The following is a 25289-nucleotide window of genomic DNA, read 5'->3' on the forward strand; positions in this document are numbered from 1 at the left end:
CATGCGCGCTGCTAGCTCCTCGGGAGACCTCGCTCCCCCACTCGCCTGTCCCCCACACCCTGCCAGCCTGAGCTTTCCCCAATTACATCTGCCTTCTCTCCCCAGAGCGTGAACGCCAAAATCCTAAATCCATTTTTAGCTTCGGAAGAGGCAGGTCCAGCCCAACAGTTTTAAACGGCAATTTGTTCTCTGAACCTTCGCTCCCAGGCAGAGCTCCATGCTCTGCGTTTATCTAACCAGCTACCTCAGAAGGACTTTTGGGTGGAAGACAACCCTGTCTCTTTGGCCTTTTCGTGTTGGACAAATAAAGGAATTTTCGTTGCTGAGAGACTGCGAGAAGGGGCTTTAGATGGAGGAGGAAACCACTCACCCACAGGTTTTGTGTCTTTTCTTCCCTCTAACTCGATTATTGGTGCAAATATACTTAAACATCTATCCCCTACCCGCTGCCGAAGCCTCAGGTAACTGGTCTTTTACAAAACAGGGCTCACGATAAATGATGCATAAAGTTCTTTGAGATCCTTGGATGCAAAGTGCTACGTGATTGCAGTCTTCTTTACAGCTAAGACTTTGGTTAAGAGAAAGCCTAACCACTGCCTTGACGGTAAGGACGTTTTAGCTCCCCCCACCCCCACCCTCTTTCTCAAGAAATCAGGAAATATTTAGCTCAGTCTTAGACCCACTAGCGAGCTCTAGCTCCCAGTTATTTATCTCATTCCCTCACCATTTCTGCAGAGACCTAGAGCAGGGGCTGTGCCTTGTCTTAGGGGAGGGGCTGGACTTCACGGGGTTATTTGCATATGACACACCCTCTTCCTCCTATTGGTGGAGCAGCACACTGTATTCCCACCCACTCCACTACCTAACTAACCCGCCATCTCCCTTCAGTTCGGAGCCTCGGAGACAAACTTAACTTGCCCAGAGATTCAAGGCGTCTTCGGCCTCTCTGATTGGCCGGTGCAGCTCCCAGCCGGGCTCTAGTTGCTCATTGGCTGTGGGCTAGCGCCCGGGGGGCGTGGCTGGAGCGGTCCGATTGGCAGGAGGGGGCGGTGCCCGAGCGTGGAGGTGGTGAAGGTGGTGGGGAGGCGGGGGCGGGGCCGCACTGAGGCGCTGCTGCTGCGGCGGCGGCGGCGGCGGCGGCGGCGGCGGCGACGACGACGGCGGCGGCAGCGGTGGCGGCTGCTCGTCCTAGCCTGGCGGGGGCGGGGGTCTGGAGGATGGGGGCGGGTGGAACAACGGGCCGGTGAGGAGCAGCCGCCACCGTCTCCGCCGTCGCTTCGGTAGCCGCCGCGGTGGTCGCTTCGGGCAGCCGTTCGCTCTCGGGGCGTCGCCTCCCATCCCGACATCCCGCCCGGAGGACGCTGAGGCTGAAGCGCGGCCGGCGGCTGGGGGACGGTCCGGCCCCTCAGCTGCGCGGGCGGCCGCAGTGACAGCCCGGCCCCAGCCCGCCGCCCGCCCTCGCCCTCGCCCTGGCCCTCGCCCTCGGTGCCCGCAGCCACGATGAACCGGGGCAGCAGCAGCCCGTCGGCCGCCGCCAACTACCTGCTCTGTACCAACTGCCGGAAAGTACTGCGGAAGGTACGGGCTCGGTCTGGGGTCCGGCCCGAAAAGGGCGCTTCCTGCCGGCCGCGGCTCGGGCTGCTCGGCCCCGGGGCGCACTCTTGGAGCAAGGCTCAAAGGGGATCCCGGGGCACCGTCCCTACGCCGAGACCCAAAAAGGGGGCATGGGTTGAGAGTGGAGGGTTTAGCCTGCTGCTGCTTTTGATGTCTGCCGGGACAGACGCTAGTCCCCAGGGGTTGGGGATTTGGGGCCGCGGGGGGGGGGGGGCGGGGGGACCTGTGGTCTGTTCCTCCGTTCACCTCCTTACCTTGCCACCCCCGGCCTGCTCCCAGGGCGGAGGGAGGGACGGACCTGTTCGATCCTCCTCCCAGTGCTCTTGATGGAGGTCGGTGTGAAATCAGAACTGCTTGGTCTGGTCCAGAGGAACCTGGCTCCCTCTTTGCTGTGCCTAACTCTTGCGGGTGTTGTTTTTGTTTATTCGGTTGCTTCTGCCTTCCTTGCACGCTTTCCCCGAACACTCCCTTTTTACATTCTTTGGATGGTCGTCTTGTGGCTGCAGTTCGATCCTGAAAGGAGCTGGTAAAGCAGCTTGAACTTTATGCCCATGGGAAATGCTATTCGACGTTACAGTTTCTCAAGCTGGGGTTGGGGGAGGTGGAGACTGAGGTGGACGTGAGTTATCCCTTTTTAGCACTTACTCATCCCCAGCCCCCCGGTGTTGCTCCAGAAAAATCAGACGCACAATCAGCTTATTGCTTCCCAGAGTGACTGATAGAAAGTTTACTCCAGTATTGTTTAGCTTACTTGGCTTAGTCGCTCCGTTAAGGGGGGTGGGGTGAGGGGGCTGTGAAAAGATGTCGTTTTAGACCGAGAAAAGCTTCTAATCAGACTTTAACAGCCGTCACTGGGTAATATTATAATCAGTTTATTCTTCTCGAGACTCTATTTTTACATTTCATTAAGTGGAAACAGTAGTTGAGGTGCTTCTGTTTGTCCAGTACAAATGAATTAAAATTGCTGAGCTGTGCAAATGCGTCGGGACTGAAAGACTAAGATGAATACTGCACCGTTTTTAGTCAATTTCTCTAAATACAGTTCAATTGGGATTGTTCTTTATATATTAAAAAAAAAAGAAAGAAAGAAAGCATGTAAGTAAGCAAGCTCAAATATTTGCGCTCTTTGTCCAAAAACTGTTTTTCTTCCTCTGTGGGTCAGGCCAAGTGCCAATCAAAGTTGTTTTTCAAGCCTCTTTTCCCTGCAGTAGGACTGCTGCTTCCCCCCCCCCCCCGCCCCCCCCCCCGTTTTATTTGAGAGCATGAAGGGGTTGAAGAGCAAAGGGGTTGCATATTTGAAGTTAATCAAACAGTGAAATATGCCTTAAATTGTGTTTATCGGATATGTTTTCCTTGAAACAGATTTTTATTAAATGTGCATGTTGAGTATGTGCAGTTATTTTTTTCCATAAACTCTGGGATCAAATTACAGTTGATACTTGCTCAGCTCATTGTAGGGCAGCTCGTGAGAAATGTAATGGATCAGAAGCGCAGAGCAGCTTAGTTGAATGTTAACTCTTTCACTTCTGGGCCAGATGGCATCTGAATTTAGCTTTTTAAAAAATGATGATGATGATGATTTTCCAACTTTAAAAGTGATGTTATGTCTTTAACATGAAAAAAAAGTGTTGTTGAGACATGTTTGATTAAACTAAAGCCTGGTTTAAAAAAAACAGCTATTTTTTTTTTTAACTGAATAAGGGAAAAACCAGCTGTATTGACGTGGATTTTTTTTAAATGGCTCTGTCAATTTGGTGGACTAATTAAATTTTTGGAGGTAGTAGTAAGTTTCAAAATCTATTTTTCTTTTGAGAGAACCATGGCTGTGGATCCATGACCCTTTGCTAGCTTTCAAGACATCTTTATATCTTTCTCTTAGCTTTTAAGAAACTATTTCTATTTACCTAGAAGGAACATCCTCATTTCTAGCTATTATTAAAAGGCAGAGGTAGTATATGGAAAATGAATATTCACCATTTTCATTCTTATCATTGATGTGCACACCTCTGCTAATTCCCAGTTTTCAGTAACTCCAAGGTATTTAATATTGATTCATGCAGTAGCATGAAATAACTTTAGATGGAAATGGGATTGTTTGAGCCAGTTATGGCATGACTTGGCAGACATTTGTAGCTTTTTAAGAGTGCCTTAAGTGCTCTTAAAAGATATCAAGTGTTTAGCATTTTAAGTTCTTCATCATTCTAAAAATAGCATGTAAGAGTTTTCTAATAAAGAAATGGTTTTCTTTTTGATAGAAAGTATATAACTCTAAGCAAAATTCATCTATAATGCTCAAAATGGGATTCTCTGGATTTATCTTGTGTTTTCCACTTAATAAAGTGTTCAGTAATAACCATGTGAGTCACAGCATTTTGAATTTTAGTTCAGTGTAGTTCATGATGGAAGAATGAAAATCAGGCACATCCAGTGTGAATTACTCTTTGCTGTTATAATCCTAATTAATGATGGAGGAAGAGTTACCTTTATTTATGTGGCATGACACCTTTTTCTCTAAGTGGCTTAATTTGTTGCAATGTATTGAATTGGGGGGGAACTTCAAAAAGAACTGGCTTCACCTTCAAAGAAAATAATTTGGTTCAACCCAACATCTGAAAATTTAATTGTATATTGTATGAGAATTACATTTATTCTTAGAAGTACCTTCATAATTTTGATTCAGTGTCTACCGAAAAAAAAAGAGACTTTTTTACGTATTAAATATACCTAATTTGGTAACCTTAGGTCAGTAAAAAGAATGGAGAGGTAAACCACATAGGGAAAGAAATGAACAAACAAAAATCTATAACTCCTACTTATTCTAACTTGCTCTGTTATCAGAAATAATTCAATAAAGGTTTTAATAAAAGAGGAAATGTTTCTATTTACTTTGGAAAAGTTAATGAGTTGTGAAGTGTAATACATTTTACTTGAAGAAATTCCACTGACAACTAGATAAATTTCAAAGTGGAGTGCCAAACTGCATTAAGAAAGGTAGGTAACTCTCAGTCCACTCATCTTCCAATAAATAAAAGGGTGCATATTACAATGTATTTTGAGTATTGAGCAGTTAGTGCTACTGAAGTGAATAAAACTCTGCACTTTAAGTTAGAGGATTTACCACTTTATAATTCTTAATATGTTTAGGTAGTTCCAGTGATTTATCTTTGTTGGATATTGCACTTTTTCCCCTTTGCTTATATGATCACTTATTTTGACAACTTTTTGATGAGTGAAGAGACTGGGAAAATAAAATGGGAAGTATTAGTTTAAGCCATATGAACCTCATTTTTATAGTCAAAATTGTCAGTTAATAGCAGTTTTATATAGTTCAACCAGAAGAATCGTATTGCTTTGACTGTGGATGAGTAGCTGTATTTTTCTTTGGTTAATCAGGTTTCTTATATACATATTTTTGATTGTCAAAAGTAGTTTTTTATTTAGTTTTATCTGAAAATGAACTAGACAGAGACCAAGCAGTGAATTTATGACAGCAAGCCATTATGCAGTGGTTTTCAAACTGCTTTTTACGGAGCCCTAAGATGCTTCAGTGTTCAAAAATACTTGAGTTGGATTAAATTTTAAGTACTTTTTAAAATTATAATTTAAAAATACAACCACGCAAAAATCTTTTGTTACAAGACTATTCTTGTGCAGGCCTTGAATTAAAATTTATTCTGCTCCCTTTGTACATATACTTGAACATTTTTGTTAATAAGACATTGATCAGAAAGATTGTCATTGATTATGAAGGCACTGGCCTTTAAAAAAAACTTCCTTCCTGTGCATATCTACTCATGTTCAATTTTCACTTGTGAGAAAAACTTATCAGTAATTGTTCATTTTTAACTAAAACACTTATAAAAACGCTTTTGTGTATTTATGTGTTTCATAGTTCAGATTCAATGTAAGGTTTCATTTGTAAAGGGATTCTACTGCTTCTATAACCTCCCCGCCACCAAATAAATAAACTGCTAAAATATAACTGCAAATGTAGTGATACTGGGAGTCACAAGATATGCTCATCATTAGGTTTTTGATAGGTCTTTGAATTTTGGGCAAGTTAGTTCACTTCTTGCAGCCTAGTTTTCTCTGTAAAATGTACATCATTTCTACTTGCCTTGCAGGTTGCTGCATAGCTGGAGAGAGGTAATCTGTGTTAAAGTACTTTGTAAGCCATAAAGTACAACTACAAATATAAGAAAGACAAGTCTGTGTATTTTCCCTATTCCTAGAATAGGTCTTTTGTGTGTTGTGGCAATATATTTCAATACATACGGAGTAATTTAGTTAGTCTTCACTTTTCTGTCTTGTCTACTTATTGCCTGTAAGTGAGAGGTAAAGATATTATGCTTTTAATTAGAGTGATCAACATACCGATTTTTATTTGCATATTCTACCCCTCCCTCTCCTTAAATAGTAATCCAATGCATTGATTTTGATGTTTCAAATAATTAAATAAAATAAAATTGCCTTTTGGACACCTCAGCAGATGAGGGATATTGGTATTAAGTTTGAAAAGACTAAGAGTTAAGGATGATTGTGCTTAATAGAAGTTGGGGCAAATCTAGGGTAAAGCAAAGAATGTTTAATTATTTTAATTTAGGAGAAGAGCCTGGAAGTAAAAACATGTCTCAATCTTTTTCTCCCGATTTCTTCATCCTCTTTTTCCCCTTTGAAGGGACTGGGTTATAACTTATGTTTGGGTAGACGTTCACAATTTTTACAGTGCTTTCACATTATCAGTTGATTCTCATAAACTGAGAAAATGTAAAAGGCATGGACTCTGTCATACAACTCGTACGAAGTCCATTTAATTTTTAATAACACCTCTGTAATAAGCTAAAAACTACATTCGAATTGTCCCCTGTAGTATTGAGGCCATCAGGGAATATCCATCCCCCCCATCCCCCAGCTTCAGCATCTGTGGAATGCCTATAGGTACCTAAAACTCTCCAGGTAACATTAGTTGGAAATGTGACTTTTAGCCACTCTTCGACACATTATTGCAGATCAACTGGAGGGGAAAGAGAAGAGTTAGCTGGCTATTTTTATTATCTCTTTAACAGTAGTTTGGTTAATTCATTAATGAGGTAAAGCACAGTTCTCAAATATGATCTTCAGACCCTGGGAGTATCCAAGATCATTTCAGCGGGCCTGGGAGGTCAAAACTATTTTCATGATCATACAAGACTTTATTTCTTTTTTCACTGTGCAAAAGCAGTGGAGGTAAAACTGTGCTGGCCCCTTAGTGTAACTCAGGGTAGTGGCACCAAACAATAATCACTGTTAAATTTTGTTAAATCCTGACCCTTGAGTGATGAGAAGTATACTATGTGCTTCTACTGCACAACAATCTGGTTGTCTCTAGGGAAAGAATCTGTGCAGTTGTTTTAGTTGCAAGCTAAACTAGCCACTTTTAAAATGAACCCCATTTTTACTTAAAAGAACACCTGTTAGGCAAACTTTGGTTTGTCATACTTGGGTATTTGATAACAATTTTCTTAAGATTGAGTAATGTGACCCTGAAAATTTAAGGAAAAACACTGACAATATTTATTGCCAGTGATAAAATTCAAGCTTTCAAGGAATAATTCGAATTTTGGAAAATGTATATCTGTCATCATTAGCCTGAAAGCTTCCCAGTTCTTAAAGGTTCTCCTTTTGAAAGCAAGGGTGATTAATGGGTGTGATTTTTTTTTTATAGTATATTATATTGCAAAATGTGTCAACGTTTGGAAGATCTGCATGACTCAATGAGCCAGTATCTTTTAAATGACCAATGCATGAAGGCATTGCTACTCAGGACCTTTCTTGCCTTCTCAGCTCAGAACCAACCAATTAGAGCACAATGGACATAATCTTTGCCATCTGACCATTCTTTTTACCACTGCCAATGAATATTGTCAGTTGTTTTCCTTGAATTTTCAGGATCACTTGACTCACTTTTGAGAAACTGTTTATCAAAATCATGCATGGGTAAAAAATCCATCCAAAATACAACATAGACAAATGAATTTTAATATAATATAGAAAGTGAAGTTTACTGATTGGGCTTCACATTCCACATTGTGACTCACCTTTCAGAAGCTCTACTTGTCAAGTTTTGGTGTAGTATCAAAACAGAATATTCACAATTATCTCTTGCATTGTCCAACTAAATATCTGTGTGAGGCCACATTTTCCTTCCATACCTTCAATCAAAACCTATCACAACAGATTGAATACAGAAGCAGATATGAAATCCAGCTGTCTTACATTGAACAGACATTGAAGAGATTTACAAAAATGTAAATCTCTTCCATTTCTTTTGTTTTGAAAATAAAATTATTTTTATGAAAACCATGTGCCATGATAACATGTAGTGGATTTGTTATTATTTTAAATGAATTAATAGACATTCAAAAATTTCTGTTTTAACTTCTGCACTAAATCCAATAGTAAATATTGACAGTTATAACGCACACATAAAGAGAAGCTCTTTGGGGACCTCAAGAGGAGGTCCTCTTTGGAGTTCCAAGACCAAAACTTTTGAGAACTGCTGAGCCAGCGATCCCGACAGCAGTGTATGTTGCATATACATGTAATTCTTTAGAGTGTCTATGGGGGAAATAAAAGGCTAATATCACTGGCAGAAGATGTAGATAAACCCAACCCAGTCATCTCCGTTCTATGTGGGGATCACTTGCAGATGCTGCCTAGCACCTTTCAGTGACATCTCAGAAGCTTCTCTAGTACCACAGTACAGATGGTCCTTGATTGAGGAAGGTTTGACTTACAATTTTTTGACTTTATGGTGGTGCAAAGGTGATAGGCTTTCAGTAGAAACTGTATCTTTGAATTTTGAATTTTGATCTTTTCCTGGGCCAGTGATATGCTTTATGATGCTCTCTTGTGATGCTGGGCAGCAGTAGCAAGTGGAGCTCCCGGTCTGCCATGTGATCATGAAGGTAAACAGCCAATTTACTTACGACCATTCCAGACACATACAATCATTCTGTTTTTCACCTTCAGTACAGTATACAGTAAGTTCCATGATGTATTCAACACTTTATTATAAAATAGGCTTTGTGTTAGTTGATTTTGCCCAACTGTAGGCTAATGTAATTGTCCTGAGCACATTTAAGGTAGGCTAGATGTATTAAATGCATTTTTGACCTAGGATATTTTTGATTTATGATGGATTTATTGGGATGTAACCCAATAAGTGGAGTAAGAGCTGTAGTAAGACTTAGACTAGCTAGAGATATCTTTCTGTAAGTTTTGTGAGCATCCCTTTACCTGGTAGAAACCGGGGATGGACAAAAACAAAGCTCTTTGGCTCTAAAGGAATGCTCTCCTTAGTACTTACTATGCAACAACTAAAGAATGGTCAGATCCAAAGATTATGTCCATTGTGCTCTAATTGGTTGGTTCTTGGCTGAAAAAGAAAGAAAGGCCCTGAGTAGCAAAGTTAGCCTTTTTTTCTTGAAAGCTGAGAAGTGTGGGAGAAGCAACAGAAGAAGGGACAAGAATCAGAAGAGAGAGGAGTATCAATGTAGACTACTGATAACTAGATTGTTTCAATAAAGAACAAGAAAACCACTACTGTAGACAGGAGATAGGACAGCTCTGAATGTGGAAGTCCCTAAATATTGCAGCCCTCTAAGGTATAGGGCATTTTCCACTTTGTGTGTGTGTGGGGCGGGGTTGGGAGAGCGGGGGTTACCCTGTACACAAAGCTATGGCAGCCAACAACTACCTGTAATTCAGTGTGGTGTTGAAGGCATGGGCATAAGATATATCTGATTACATCTGGTGAGACCTACGAATGACTACCAGTAGCTGACCTGTACATTAGACATCACTGTGGTAGGAGTGGGGATAGAGGGAGGAGGTGGAATTCACAATACACAGTACATACATTGCCAAGCCAAAACATTTAGTCGTGTATTGTGTTAACAGTTACGTTAAATGTATGAGTAGATGTATAAACTATTTGAAAATATCTATCCTATACCATCTAAACCTACAGTTAACATGTAGAATTTCTATTGTTCAAACTTTTTCTTAACAACTGTGACATCTCTAAAAAGTCTTTCCTAATCTTCAAACGTTTTTTTCTTCTGTCTTCTGGACTGCCATGCTAGTCAAGTATACTGCATTTATTGCACTTTGCGTGTTGAATTATAATTAAAATTTATATATATCTTTCCCCTACTAGGTTGCCTCTTATTTGGGATCAGGTTAATGGAAAGTTTATTTTTAGCAAATATTGGCAGTACATTTATATTGAATACAGTATAATCTAGCTAAGAAAATGACAGCTCTTTTCTCACTTTCCAAGGTTTGTCTGTTCTTTATAGCCATATTTTGTCCTCTTTATTGATAAGATTTATCTGAACACTTTGAGAAGTTTAATAACAAAAATTATTTTTTCATCTTTGTGACCATGAGAATGTTTCAATTAAATATCATACCACTTTTTGGAGGGAGTTCTGATAGGCAGCAAGAATGTTAGTTCACTAAGAGGATCAGGACACTGGCCTTAGCAATTGGTCTCTCTCAGAAATGTAAAATGGCCATTGCTTTGATAGGTACACATGGTTCATCTCCTGGAATCTGCTAGACTTCTCTAAGGGAAGGCTACTTTAAAGGAGTAACCTTTAAACCTCAATTTCTCTGCAGGTCTCCTCCTGAGGTTTGTTTCACCAGAGAATTCTGGCTAAGCCTTTCCCTCTTCTACCTCCCCCAAGTCTTTTACTTTGATCTCCTTGGCCACCAAGGAGATCACCCTTGGTAACTGTTAACCAGAGAATTCTTCATAGACCTGGACTACCTCTTAGCTAGCCTTTACTTTTTAGATCCTCCCAGAAGTTATTTATTGGTCTATGGGCCAGAATACTGACTGCCACGCTAAGGGACACGTGAATGTTATGGGTTATTCAGTGGTGGGTTGCATTTTGCTGCTCAAAGCTAATAAGGAATGACAGCCATTTTACCTATGTTTCACAAAGCATGTATTGAACATAGCATATGCGTAAGTATGACCAAGTGTAAAACTGGCTGACTAGGGCCATGTTATTTCTTGTACCAGAGATTTTTTTAACGTATAGATTTGAGTAAGACTTACTTTCTCTACTAATTAATAACTACCTGTACTGCAGGTATATGTTCTCATTTCTAGATATATATTTTATTTTTACATCTTCCTATATTGCAAAGATGGAACTAGGCATTTGAAGAAATGAAATCTCTCTTTCTTTGTTTTAGATATATGCAGAATTAGAAAGGTCAAATTTACCTCACAGGTAACTAAAACTGGATTTTGTGGAAGATTATGGTAATTATCTGAGACTGTAACTCTTAGTTTTGAAATGCATTTTATAATGTCAATAACAATAGCAGCTTCTATTGAATACCACCTATGTGCCATGGACTGTGCTAAGTATTCAGGCCCTACATGTGTATTATTATATTTAATCATCACAACAAACCTATAAAGAATTATTATTCACACTTTATGGATGAAGAAACTAGAGCTCAGAGAGCCTTAGTTACTTGCTTAAAAATCATAGTACCAATAAGTGACAGACTCAGGATTTAAAACCAGTCTAACTCCAAAGCCTGGCTCTTTATACAGCTATAAACACTGCATTCCCTTGTACTTCACATGTTTTCTTTATGTACAAGATTCAGAAAACGTAAAATTAATGAAACAATAGGACCTGATTACTTAAGACTAATAGGAGTGATTTCAAGTTCAGATATTTTCTACTACTTTAATTTTACATGAAAAATGTAATTTTTTCTCTTTATAAGATTAAATCAATGAGAATCAAATTGAAGTTCTCATTGAACAGTTTTGACCTATCTAGTTCATTGTTTTATCTGTGTAAATCTATTGTTAATTTTGTGACCATTCTTATCCCAGGCTGTATTTTTCCTAATTTCCCAGCAAACTTTGACCGACTCCTTTTGCCAACCAGCCATACATTAGTTCAATAACATTGATTCATTCAATAGTGCTATAATGTCTGTGACCAACGACACTGTCTAGAAACATTTTACATATTGTGTCTCATAAAGAGGACCTCTAGAAAACATTCTCACTTTTTGGTAAATTTTTTTTTGCAGTAACAAAGAGTTAATTTATGAAGATAAGTAGCATGAATGATTATTTCCACTGTTCATTTTATTTAATTAATTAATTAATTTTTATTTTTGGCTGCGTTGGGTCTTCGTCACTGTGTGCGGGCATTCTCTAGTTGCGGTGAGTGGGGGCTACTCTTCGTTGAGGTGTGCGGCTTCTCAGCGGCAGCTTCTCTTGTTGCAGAGCATGAGCTCTAGGCATGTGGGCTTCAGTAGTTGCGGCACGCAGGCTCAGTTGTTGTGGCTCACGGACTCTAGAGCGCAGGCTCAGTAGTTGCGGCGCACGGGCTTAGTTGCTCCGCGGCATGTGGGATCTTTCTGGACCAGGGATCGAACCCGTGTCCCCTGCATTGGCAGATTCTTAACCACTGTGCTGCCAGGGAAGTCCCTCCACTATTCATTTTGGCTTCCTGTGTTAAGGCAACAATGATAATGAAAGAAAACGAGGAAACCCTGGGACTTCATCCTTCCACTTGCCTTCCCCTGCCAACACCCCTACAATACTGTGTCTGCAGAAGAGTTTTTTGTCTTACAAAGGGAGAGAGATTTGTGGGAAGACGTGGTTTTGCTATTTGTTAATTGGAACTCTTGAGAGTTTTCTGTAGAAACACAGTTAAGATATCTAGTTAGGTTCTGCAGTACTATTAATGTAACTAGTATTCTTAATAGCCATTTACTGATTAGGCTGGAAACCTAACTACTAGGTATAAGATTGTTTCCAGGGGAAGATACATTGTGAAATCGTAAGTAACTGCTTCACTGGAGCTATCTTTCCTAACTTGTATGCTTAACACTAAGAAGGGTAATGATTTTGACAAAATATATTTTTTAATATGTTCACTCTGAGGATATGTTTGGTTATTGGTTGTTGTGTCTAATAGGAAGACTGCAGTCTCATCCAATATTCAAGCAGGAGTTGATGGAAGGGATAAAAATTGGATGATAATCAGGATGTTGAGATAACCAAGGGCCAGTATCAAGCTGGCCTATCTTTGTTCACTTTGTGCTCAGTAAGACTCTAGTCCAGAATGGTGCATTTTAAGCTGTTTCTACTACCCATTGTTGTCTTTAAGGTAATATAAATGAAAAAAATTATCCATTTTAACTCCCCAGCAAGTTTCCTTTTTATTTGAAATTAGGAATTTAACATGTGTATCTTAATTCTTTTGATATAAATTAATAAAGAAAACAAATCAGCCCAGCAAGTTTACTCCACTCAAAAAGAATTAAAACAAAACAAAGATCACCTAAGCTAAAGGTACCTTAGCACTAAACCCCAAGTGATGCTCAAATTCTTTTATCAAAGCTTTTTTGTATAATATATTACTTGAAATTAATGAATTCTCAGATGGAGTGTGGAATCCTATTTGTGGTATAGTTTTATTTTTTTAAGTATGACATATAGTTAATAATCTTGTGAAATATCAGTTGTTTTATATTGTACAACTATTAAAATGACTACAAGGTCTAGGTTCTAATATTCTTTACACAAAGTATGTTGATTATTGAACACCCAAGATTAACATGAACTTAAAAGTATTCTTTTGACTATGCTAGAGACCTATTTAATATTTTGTGCCCTTAAAAATGAGGGGAAATATATATTTTGGTAAATAGGATTGTAGAAACAATTTTCCTTTTTTGGTAAAAATATATGGATTGCCATTTTACACTCATTCTGTGTCTCAATGCTGTCACCCTTTAATGGCTTTCATATTCTTAAGCAGGCAAGAAATGTAAAGGCTGTAAACATTTATAAACCACTCACAAACTTTGTGAATATCTTTCATTCATTTATTCATTCAACAGACATGAAGTGCCCCTGCCTGTTAGACGCAGAAAGAACCCCAAGTGAGGACCCCAAGTCAGGGTTCTTGCCTAAGCAATGTGATGAGTTGCAACACACACCTGGATCTCACAAAGAGATCTTCAAGATTATGCCCCTCCCTTGGCAGATAGTATAGGTCATGTTTGGCATCTGTTTCTATAAAGGGGTAGATAGTAGGTATTTTAGGCTTGCTGGCCCAAAGTAAGGGCTAAGTAGCTGTCTCTGTGACAGCTACTCACTTCTGCCTCTGTATTGTGAAACCAGCCACAGACAATTCATTAAAGAATGGATTCAGCTTTATTCCAATACAACTTTATTTAGGGGTCCTGAAATTGTCATTTTGTATAATTTTCACATGTCATGAACATTCTTTTGATTTTTTTTTTTCAGTCATTTAAAAATATAAAACCCATTCCTAGCTCCCAAGCAGCAGAAAAAGAGGTGGCAGGCCAGATTTAGCCAGCAGTCAGAAGTTTGCTGACCTCTTGGTGTAGAAGCAGTGCAAAGCATTTTGCATCAGAGACCTCGGTTAGGTGACCTTTCTGATAGGCCTATTAAAAAGTTTTTTCTATGTAATTCTATCTACTTTCATTGGTGTACAAAATTAATCAAAAGCCAACTATGTAATAAACATTACCATTTGTAAAAACATCTAACTGGAATGACCTGCCTATTTAGTACCTGGATAGAGAGCATGTAATTTGGATAGATCCAAAGTAAAACTTTAAAAATCTGTAGATACTGAATATACTTGAAAGCACATTTGTCAGATCATTTAGCACCTATAAACAGTGTTTTTTACCTCTTTTGAAATTGTTACACCTTGTTTGAGTTCAGTGGAAGTGCCATTAGTATTACAGAGGCTAACATTTTAATTAAAGTTACATTTCGAGAGTTTTCCAAAATCTAATATGAGCTGTTTGGATTGATATGTCACAGTGCACAACTAATCACTTAAGAATCTGTTTTTTTTTTTTTTTTTTTTTTTTTTTCTTTTTTGCAGTACGCGGGCCTCTCACTGTTGTGGCCTCTCCCGTTGCGGAGTACAGGCTCCAGATGCGAGGGCTCAGTGGCCATGGCTCACGGGCCCAGCCACTCCGCGGCATGTGGGATCATCCCGGACCGGGGCACGAACCCGTGTCCCCTGCATTGGCAGGCGGACTCTCAACCACTGCGCCACCAGGGAAGCCCAAGAATCTGTTTTTGTGCTGGCCGGAGTCCCCGTGTTAGTATCACAGAGCTCTGTTACTCATACAATCTTTGAGGTCTCACATGAAGAGAATATACAGTAGCTCCATAGACATTCCTATGACTACAGATTGGCAGTGCAACAAGCATTGTAGTTTTTGTTTGTTTGTTTGTTTTTGTTTTTTTTGCGGTACGCGGGCCTCTCACTGCTGTGGCCTCTCCCGTTGCGGAGCACAGGCTCCGGACGCGCAAGCTCAGCGGCCATGGCTCACGGGCCCAGCTGCTCCGCGGCATGTGGGATCTTCCCGGTTCGGGGGCACGAACCTGTGTCCCCTGCATCGGCAGGCGGACTCTCAACCACTGCGCCACCAGGGAAGCCCTGTAGTTTTTATAGTAAATAATTTTAAAGAGTTGAACTCTGTCTTATTCCATTACAGTCCTAATTCCTTATCTACCTTCCTCAACCAACATTCACATAGCGGCACTCAAGAACATTAAATGAAATGAACACATGCTCCAGAGCTGACAAGAGTAGTACCTGAATGCAGAGATACGTGAATGTTGGTATTGGAGGGTGTGTGTGAGGGGAGGATAATTCCATGGAAACAAACCCCTTTCTGGTGAGTAGAAGTGATGGCTATCAATAATTTAAACCTGGAAAATCATTAGCTATTCAAAATACTTTTTATGGAAATGAGCTTTAAAAATTTCACACTGAGCATTTAATCAGTGAATATAATATGGCACCATTTATCCAGGTCCCACATTTGTAAAAGCATCAGTATATGATATTTATGCCTGAGATCTAATGATACCCAGAGCAATGACACAGCTGGTGCAATGTGCAAGATTCAAACCTAGTCAGTCACTCAGAATTTTCATTGAAATGAAGATCGGTAACTATGCATTTTAATAATGTGTCCTCCAAACTACATCTGGTAGGGAGTTCTACTGACCAACTCTTGTTATGATTGCATATGGTTATGATGATATATGGGAGAATTAAATGTACATAACCCATGTATTGATACGGATGATCATTCTTGTTCTTCTATCTTATGAAGTAATCACAAATCTGATGCACTTGGTTTAAAAAAACAAATTTCCATAATGTCTAAGCAGTAGATATTAATGGAACACATTTTACTTTTAATTGATGTTAAACTTCTCAAGGTAAGTACATGACATCTATGTGTTTTTCTATTGCTTCCTTTACTAATGATCTGGATCAGAGCTATTGCAGAGAACATATTTGTCACAATGGCAAATGGAAAGATTTGATAATTAATGAATACCTGGATGATAAGTTCATTTAACTTCAGATATTTTTAAGGAACAATTTCTTACTGAGTAAGAAACTAACTCAGGTTCCTGCCATCAATGTGCTACAGGGAGTTGAATCTTTTAGAGTGCCAGTAAAATTTGAACATGCGTGGCAGTGTGCATTTAGTAATTTTAGCATTTAACAAACCACTGTGTTTCATGAAAGGTACTCTGATGTCATGAAAATGAAGTAATTTGTCCTCTAGAACTCCTAACTTGTCCATCACTTTTTTTAGCGACAGGTATGCATTTCATGACCATAAAAAAGGAGAGGAGTGCACTGTTACTATAAAAGGCCATTTCCTTTTATTCTATCTTTATAGTCATTTTAATGCATTTTAGTGTTTATGGGTAATTAACTGTCTGACAGAGCTGTAGCTTGAAAACTAAAACATAATGTGCTGTCAGTTTTGGATCAATCAATCCAAGATCAAAGATTTCTAAAAATGAAGATGTAAGTCAGTGGAAAAGCTAGATGGGACTCATAGAAACTCGATACATATACATTTTCTGGAGCATATGTAATTGTCATAATTGATTTACAGTTATGTCTAAGAAAATTTTACATTCAAGTACTAAGTTCCTCTGCACAATTTAATAGTAGATACTTGTTTTTCAAGGATTCACAGGCGACACAAGCCATTTATTGCTGGTCAGGGGGTTATTTTCCTGAACGTCATTGTAACCTCACAGCAGTTATCCAACCACTAGATAGCAGTTTTTTAGGAATTAACATAGTCTTGATTGAATTAATAGCCTTTCCAAATTGCTATGATTTACTGTTTTCCCCGAGGGACTGAAGCTATTGTTTTCTTTAAAATGGTTCATTTTGGGAAAGATTGAAGTAATTTATTAACAAGGAATAACAATTCTCTAATCTAAGGAGTTTGTTTAAGGTCTAGGACAATGGTTCTTGAAGTGTGGTCCTGGAGCTTGCAGCATCAGCATCACCTGGGCCTTCGTTAGAAGTGCAAATTCCTGTACCCCATCCCAGACCCGCTGAATCGGAAACTCTGGAGGTGGGACCCATCAATCTGTAGTTGAGTAAGCCCCCCAGGTGATACGGATGCACTCTATGGATTGAAAATTACTAGTCTAGGATTCTTATCTAAATACTTCTACAAATCAAAATTTATACATCCATTTTATGTTCAGTATGCGTTATCAATTATTTGAGAAATATGGGAAAGGAGGAAATTGTTTCCAATTAAATTGATTCTAAAGCTCTACTCTTTAGAGATAATAATGGCAAGTACCAGCTCTAGAATCAGGAAGATTTCTTTTGCCTGTTTTAAAAATACAGATTTGAGACTTTCAGGTACAATTTGCTCTTACCTTGAGAAAAATGTTATTACATTGTTGCTAGATTCTGAACTTCAGCTTAAGGAAAAAAAGAGATGGGTTTTGGAAACTTGTTTATGACTGAAATCAAGTGAAAATATCTCCTGGAATTGCTTGTCTACATAAAAATAGGTGTCTTAGCAGTAACACTGGTAGACTCTGATGGGTTTTATCATCTTAGGTGACTTTTATTGCAAGGAAGATTGATGTTTTAAGTTTTCATGGAAAATAAATTATCTTAGACATTTTTTTCTTAAATAGAAGGAGAAATGAATATATGTGTCTTAAAGACAGATTTAGAATTGCCACATTGTCTTTTTTAAATTATTTTGAGTCTCTTAGATAAGAGTAAATATGTATATAAATTATGAGTGTTCTTTTTTACCTGTAAACAGGTAGCTTACTCTTCAATTACAAATGGGATGTCAGGAAGCCTGAAAATTAAAATAAAACAAACTTAAGGAATGTATATTACACACGGGCCCTAGATAAAAGGATAAAAGATTGCTCTTTGAAAAGGAAAGATAGTTCCAGTTAGTTGCAGTTCATCTAGGATAGTGAATATAAGTTCTTTTATTTTGTTGCATCTAATTTTGAGGTAATGGGAGTTTTCTTCATATTGTCTCTACCTTAGTACTAAAATTTAACCTGTGTTGCTCTTACTCAGGAAAAATAATGGACTGTATTAAATTGCCCCCTTCTAACCCACTCCCAAATTTCCCTTATGTGTTGGCTGCGCAAGAAGCATTTTTAGTGACTTAATTCTAAACCGTGGAGATCGATGCCTTTTTATTGACCACTTTTTTATCCTCCTTCTGTGAGGAAAGGACTAATGTAGTACCTTAAATAGAACTGTCTCCATGGCAATGGGCAGTCAGCTTTTGACTTTGAGACTTATAAAAAAGGAAATTTTAAAAGGCATTTTCATGGTCTAAAATAGCAGTACAGCAAAACTAAGGTATTAGACTATTTCCTGTCAGTTATTGCATGACTGATTAAGCTAGCATAACGTCTTTCTTTACATAGCACTTTTTGTCGGAGTATTTCAAAATGCTATACAACAATTCCTTCCCTTAATTAATGAGTGCTAATTGTTATCTTCAGGTTAATAGAAAATTTGAGGAGCTCAGATATAAGATTAGAATTGGGTCCCTGAGAAAAAAGGGTTGCCTAGGTCTGGCTGTAATTTTATTCTCATAAGGAATAAAAATACTGACTAAATTATGGGCCCTTCTTTTTTTTTTTTTTTTTTTTTGCGGTACGCTGACCTCTCACTGTTGTGGAGCACAGGCTCCGGACGTGCAGGCTCAGCGGCCTTGGCTCACGGGCACAGCCGCTCCGCGGCATGTGGGATCTTCCCGGACCGGGGCATAAACCCGCGTCCCCTGCATCGGCAGGCGGACTCTCAGCCACTGCGCCAACAGGGAAGCCCTGGGCCATTCTTGATTATAGTTAAACAGAATTATCTCTGAAACACTGGAAACAATGACAAGATTAAAATAAAAGCTTAACAATTTCTGCCATCTTTTTGTAACTGGTTCCTACAGTTGGGGATCTGTGCATTACTTCTCCTGTTAAAAGACTTCCCTGGCAACCACCTCCCTTGTTGCCTCTTGCATCCACACCCACTTAAGAGGTAAAGCCCTGTAGTTCTCATTGTTGGGCCACCTAGCCTTCCGTAAATGTCAGGAGTGTGCTGTATATTAGAGGTTAAAGAGTAAGACCACGTTATCCTTTGTAATCTTCTTTTGTCCTTTTCTTTCCTGTATTCATTTCCTCCTTGACTAAGCCTTATCTTAGTATGGGGTTAATTTCCAGTTGAATCATCTCTCAACTTAAACGTATCATCAGTAAATACTTAATACTCTGATGTTACCGTTAACAAGGGAATTGATTAAACAAATTATGTGACATAAATGCAGTGGAGCACTAGACAACTCTCAGGATGTAGATCTATGTGTTGATGTGAACTGATGTCCATAATAGGTTATTGGGTGGAAAAAAAAAACCTTTATTAAGGATATTAGGTTTTTCCTTTTTAAAAAAAATAAAAAGATAATACAGAAGGAGAGATTCCAAAATAAATAGTATTTGTTTCTGGGTGGTGAGGTTACTGGAAATTATTTTTACCATCTGTTTCTCTTCATTGCCTTTTGTTTGTTTTAACAATAAATATGTCTTTTATAAAAATGTTAAGACTCTCAGCATTTTGAAATAATAGAGTAGAACAAATTAAGTGAAGGATAGTGCTGAGAGCAAATCCAAGTGAGATGGTAAATTGAAGATGCCTTGAGATGAAAACAAAAGTTCATGCATTTAATAGATAACCATCGAAGCTACAGATAAACTGCCAAGGGAATAATAATGTATGTGTAGGTGGCTAATGAGAACTCAGACATGTAGTCACAGATGTATACAATCTGAAAATGAATGAAGGTATCGTAGCTGTTTCTATACCATATTCCTTTATGTTATCATAGCAATCATTCCAGGATTTCCCTTTAGGAACCTTATGTACTTACTAATATTTAATCAGAAAACTAGTTTTTTCTCTTTAACTTAGAATTCAAAAGATAGCTGCAATTGTATTCTTTTGCTTTTATACTGTATGGTAGGTGAGACATTGTATTTTCAGAAGTGTATCAAATCTGTAATTTGAACATTATATATTAATCTAGAGGTGTTTTCAATTAAGACCTAAAGATAGGAAAAGATGCTTAATTTGTGAAATAATTTAATTTACAGTTACTTAATTGGTATTTATGTTCAAGGGTTTTTGAAGAATACAAAGGTGTGCAGAATATGACCTAGATTTTAGAGAGCTTACTGTGTGGTTGGAAGGGAAGACCTTTTCTAAATTATTATGAAGGGAGGTAAAAAGGAAAACGTATACCCTTTTGGCTTTTTATAGATAATCATAGATTATTATTTATCTTTAGCAATTATGAAGTCATGAATAAAACTTCAATCACCCAAATATGCTAGTGTATCGACAAAAAGGTTAATCAAGTATTAAATATCAAATACTTGTTCTTATTTTTAAGGCAGAGTGATGTGATCTTGATGACTTTCTGCATTTTCAAGGATTTTTTTAAATCTAAATTTTAATTCTTGAAAATGAGCATCACATTATAGAGTATCTATAACCAATTATTTTGTAAATGAGTGTTTCTAACTTAAGTAGCTTTATTTTCTAATTTTGTTTTCCATTTTTAACTGTCTGGGTCATTTGTTGAGCAAAATATTGAATTAAGCGACTACTGTGAGTCAATTAATAGTTTTCTAAATCCAGTCTAGTCTATAAATCTTTTCTTTGACTTGTTAGATAATGATTAAACACTTTGACTAGTTACACTGAACTTTATGAACTTGATGTTGCATAATTCTAATAATAGCAAACACATGTAGTAGATAATATGGCACTGTTTTAAGAGCTTGACAGGTATTAGCTCATATAATTTTTTTACTATCTGTTTCAATAGCCTTTTATTCACCCCATTAGTGAGGAAGGGATTTGGGTCACGGGGATCACCAAAGAAACAACGCTCAACACTGGACAGGTGAGATCAACAGTTTATTAGTTACATATACCACAGCCCAGGGAAAGAAAACACCGCATGCCACTCAGGCCATGGGGAGGTTGCACTCAGACGTGAGCAATCAGGGGCCCTGGGAGGGAGGTTTTGTAGTATCAAGAAAGTGAGGTATCTACTGGTTCCTGTGGGAATCTGTGATTGTCTTGCTTGAGTAATTCCATGGCTGGTGGGGAACTGAAACCTGCCACTCAGAGATCAGCAGGAATTGCACCTGGTCCATTTGATAAGAAGGGTTATTTCGCCAAGGGACCTTATCTGCATGAGCAGAGTGGGGAGAGGAACTTGGTTTGAGCCATTTGAGGTCTTCCTGATTTCATCAGATACCTAGGCAGCACGTAATATTGAGCCTTAATTTTAGGCTTTACACTATACGACCCTATGAGGTAGGTACAATTATTAACCCCATTTCGTAGATGAGGAGATCAGGTACACAAGCTAACTTGCTTAAAACTATGATGACCACACCTCCAACCGTTGTCCTATATGTTTACGTTCCCTCAACCTAGATAGAAATTCTCAATATCCAGAAATAAAAGGAAGGCATATAGAAATTCAATGTTTTACACCCATTTCTATCTCGTAAATAGAAGTGAACTGCTTTTGTGTTTGTTTACTAGTTGTCATGAGTTTTCATGCATGTGCCCTGATGATTTTATTTCATTTCCCTTTATAAATCTATAAACTCTGATATAAGTGAATACCTTTGCATTTCTTGATTGAGAGTTGTTGGATATAGTCATAATCAAGAGAGGTAATAGACGTGGGTTTTGTCTTCTAAGAGCCTTTAAAAGCAGAAGAAATATTAAGATAATTTGGATTTTATTCTGTCTAGCATGGGAGGGAATGGTCTACTGATGTAGTGTTTCTATGAGTAACTTAGCTATATTTCTTATAAATATTAAAAAAAACCTTTGGGTGATAGAAATTTTGCTGGTTTACTTGATTCCAACTTTGGAATTTGCAAATGTGATTTGTCATTATATTTTTAAAAACATACTTTAACTATACAACAGAAAGTAATTGATGGTTATCTGCGATATATAACCTGTTTTATCACTCTAATGATATCAGAACATCTCATTTTTCTTGATAAAATTGGGTATCTTTTTCTGTGGATTTGGTCTTCAAATAATGCAAATCTAATTATAAACTGCCTGAATTAACCCTGGTTTTGTTTTTACTTTTCTTTTTTATTATGGCTAAATCTTTGATATAAGGAAGATAAATATTTATTTATAGAGTATTACTTATCATGAACTATATGACAATTAAAAGCAGAATTTCCACACTTGAGTTTTTCTCATTGCCTTCACCTTGCCTGTGAACTTTGTCAAATTAACTTTTTTTTTTTTAAATAAAAACAATTTCACATCTATTTATTAAATAGTCTTGAGCCGTCTGGTCCATAGGGATAATAAACTTTTTTAGTATTCCTTTCTGTCTTAATGAGAGCTGTGCTTCACTGATGTAGTGTCATAATGCAACATGCTGTTAATTCTGCTGTAACACTTATGCAGATTTGTTCCAATTGATGTAGGGAATAATTTGAGCATGATGGTGAATTTTGCATTTGCTTATGGGCAGTTTCATCCAAGAGAAATACTAGGTGAATTCAGAGAACCACACCTAGTTGACCTGAACTGCCTAGGAATACCCTAAACACACATGTTGCTCAAACATTCACCCTCCACCTCAGTTCACCAGTGTGTTTTGAGCTCTGTCCCTCCACATCTGGTGTCACAACTTTCCTTCCAATTTCAGATCATCTTCCTTCCACTGCTTCATAACTCACAAGCTGTAGACCCTCCAGCACGCACTTCCATAAACAATCTTCAGATCTTTTTCAAGGTGATGGGCCATATTTACTGTAATGCTTATATATTTTTTAGCAATTTAATGTGTGTGAAACTTTGATACTATTTTTTATTAGGTTCCTTTTTTAAAGTGTAAAACGGATGCACTTTTTTTAGTATTGTGCCCTTAACTTCACTTTCCCCATAAGCCTGTGGTTTTGTTGCATGATTTTGCACAGTGCAGTGAATTTTTAGGGGCACATATATTGTGTTATAGCAGAATGACTGTAATTGAAAAGGTTATCTTCTTTTTTTTTTTTTTCCCTAAATTACCCTTGGCTTTTAGTTAATTCATTGTAATAGTGTGATTAGCTTAGTAAATTTACTAATTATAAATGTGATAAATCAGGCATAGAAACTCAGTAGATTTTTTAAAATAATTAGATCATTAGCGATCACAGATATCTTTAAAATATGTCACCTGTGAGGGCCCCAGAGGGAACTGTCATGTACTCATCACCTAAATTCATGGTTAAAAGCATAATTTATTACTGTAACATTATTAAAATTTATGTTTGGGGGAAATTATGGGGAAAAGGAAATTACAAAGTTGTAAAAAATCATGATCTCTAGTAAATTTATATTTATGCATCTACATATGTATGCTTAGAAAAACATTGGAAGGATAGAAATCACCATGTTAACAGTAGTAGTTTTCGTATGAAGAAATTATGAAGAAGTTTTGTTTGTTCTCTGTGTTTTTCTTTATTTTCCATCATGAGTAAAAGTTAAGCTTTATAATGAGAAAAAAAGGAAAACTACAGAGGGGGGAAGAGCACACAAGTTGTGGGGTGCAGTATAGTACTAACAGTCATGTAATTTAATTTTTAATGAAGCTCTTAGGAAAACATAATCCAGAATGGAGGGAAATTAGTAAATCTTGCCAGAAATTCTGTCTAAAATTTGAATATAGCGCTACTTTTCATTTTGTGCCCCCTATATTCTTGACACAGTACTAATTTTTTTTTCTTCATACCTTATCTCATTTAATCCTTATAACGTATCTTATGAAGTTGAGATACCATCCCCACTTGAAGAGAATAAATTGAGGCTTGAAGAGATTTAATATTTACCTGCTGCCTTGGATGCTGCACTATTATCGATATAATGCATTACTGTTTCTCTGAGGAAATGTGTGTTTTTGAAAGACTTTTGTTTATTTTTTATTTGTAATAAGGAAAACTATCATATTGTTCTCTAAATTAGAAAAAAGCACTTATTTGGGGGAAAAATGTTGTTAACTTTTGTAGAGAAGGACCCCGTTGCCTTAAAATCTTGTAGAACTTTGCCACTCAAGGCTTATGAATCTGTATTTCATGTTTTGCCGCTAAAGGAATAAATGTTACTTCAAGGCTTATCCGTGAAATTAAACTGGGCCCTCTGTTCCGTATAGCATTCTTATTTGATATTTTCATGTTTTTCTCTGAGAAATCAAATAATAACATTAACAAAATACAAAAGAAATCATTGGCTATCGGAAATGCAGATGTCCCTTGGTACCTTGCAATTATTTAAAAAGTACTTGCCAACTAAATTCTGATGATTCAATAATTACACGTCTATTCAAACTGTTATTTAAAATAATTGTATTCACATGGGTAAGAGTGGAAACTTCGTTAAGTTCACTTCTGCTCTTGAGTATAACATAAAATCACCATTTGATTCGTCTTTAAATCCTCTAAAAACTATCATTGGACTAGTTTTATTGATGTGGAAATGTACTTTCTCATATGAACTTAATCCTTAGGTCTTATAACCACTTATATAATTGTGCTGAGAAAACTCAAGAGTTGCTCCCACTGTAATACACTCCTCTTAGAGAATAGATAGTTTGGAGCACAACTAGGGAAAAAAATTCTTTGCTTTAGAAAGTAAAATTAAGCTTTGAAGGGCAAACAATAAAAACTCATGGGGAAGATCTGCAGCTTCAGCTTTTCCATTGGTATTCTGCTTTTTGGACCCACTGCCATACTTGGAGGAAGCAAAACCATCTTCTTCTGTATGTGGAGAAGCAGCAAGACACCCATTAGACAGCCAGCACCAGCTGCCAACAATTGAGTGAGGCATCTTGACCTATCAAGGCAATCTGTACGTGCTGATAATTATATACGTGGCATATATACGTGTTTGGCATACGTGTTTGATCATGTGGCTCTTCTTATAGAGGAGAAAAATCTTGTATCTTTTGGAGACTGCATTCTAGGGAAGAAACAGCTGTATCTGAAGACCTCTAACATTATATAAACTCCCTAAAAATATGTCAGGGAAAATTAGAACTCACAGACAGGCCTAGTAATCCTTAATGCTGAAGCTAAAAATCTGTAATACATTTTTAAATAGAAATATCTGAGAACAACAAGTCCGTACATCATTTTGTGATGACTTTGAAAAATAATTTATGGTATTTATAAAAGATTA

The 25289-nt window shown here is 37.7% G+C and overlaps 1 protein-coding gene across 1 annotated transcript in view; it reads left to right on the forward strand.

Moving 5' to 3' along the window:
* Nucleotides 1-1500: 1500 nt before the first annotated feature.
* The window catches only part of SESN3 (sestrin 3), a 65751-nt gene continuing 41962 nt past the window's right edge, over nt 1501-25289 (forward strand). The window contains exon 1 of the mRNA XM_065881939.1: nt 1501-1578. Within this exon, the coding sequence (XP_065738011.1) occupies nt 1501-1578 (78 nt within the window). The remainder of the gene's footprint in view (nt 1579-25289) is intronic.

This window comes from Phocoena phocoena, chromosome 8 (genome assembly GCF_963924675.1).
Source record: "Phocoena phocoena chromosome 8, mPhoPho1.1, whole genome shotgun sequence".
In the NCBI taxonomy this organism is placed as follows: Eukaryota; Metazoa; Chordata; class Mammalia; order Artiodactyla; family Phocoenidae; genus Phocoena; species Phocoena phocoena.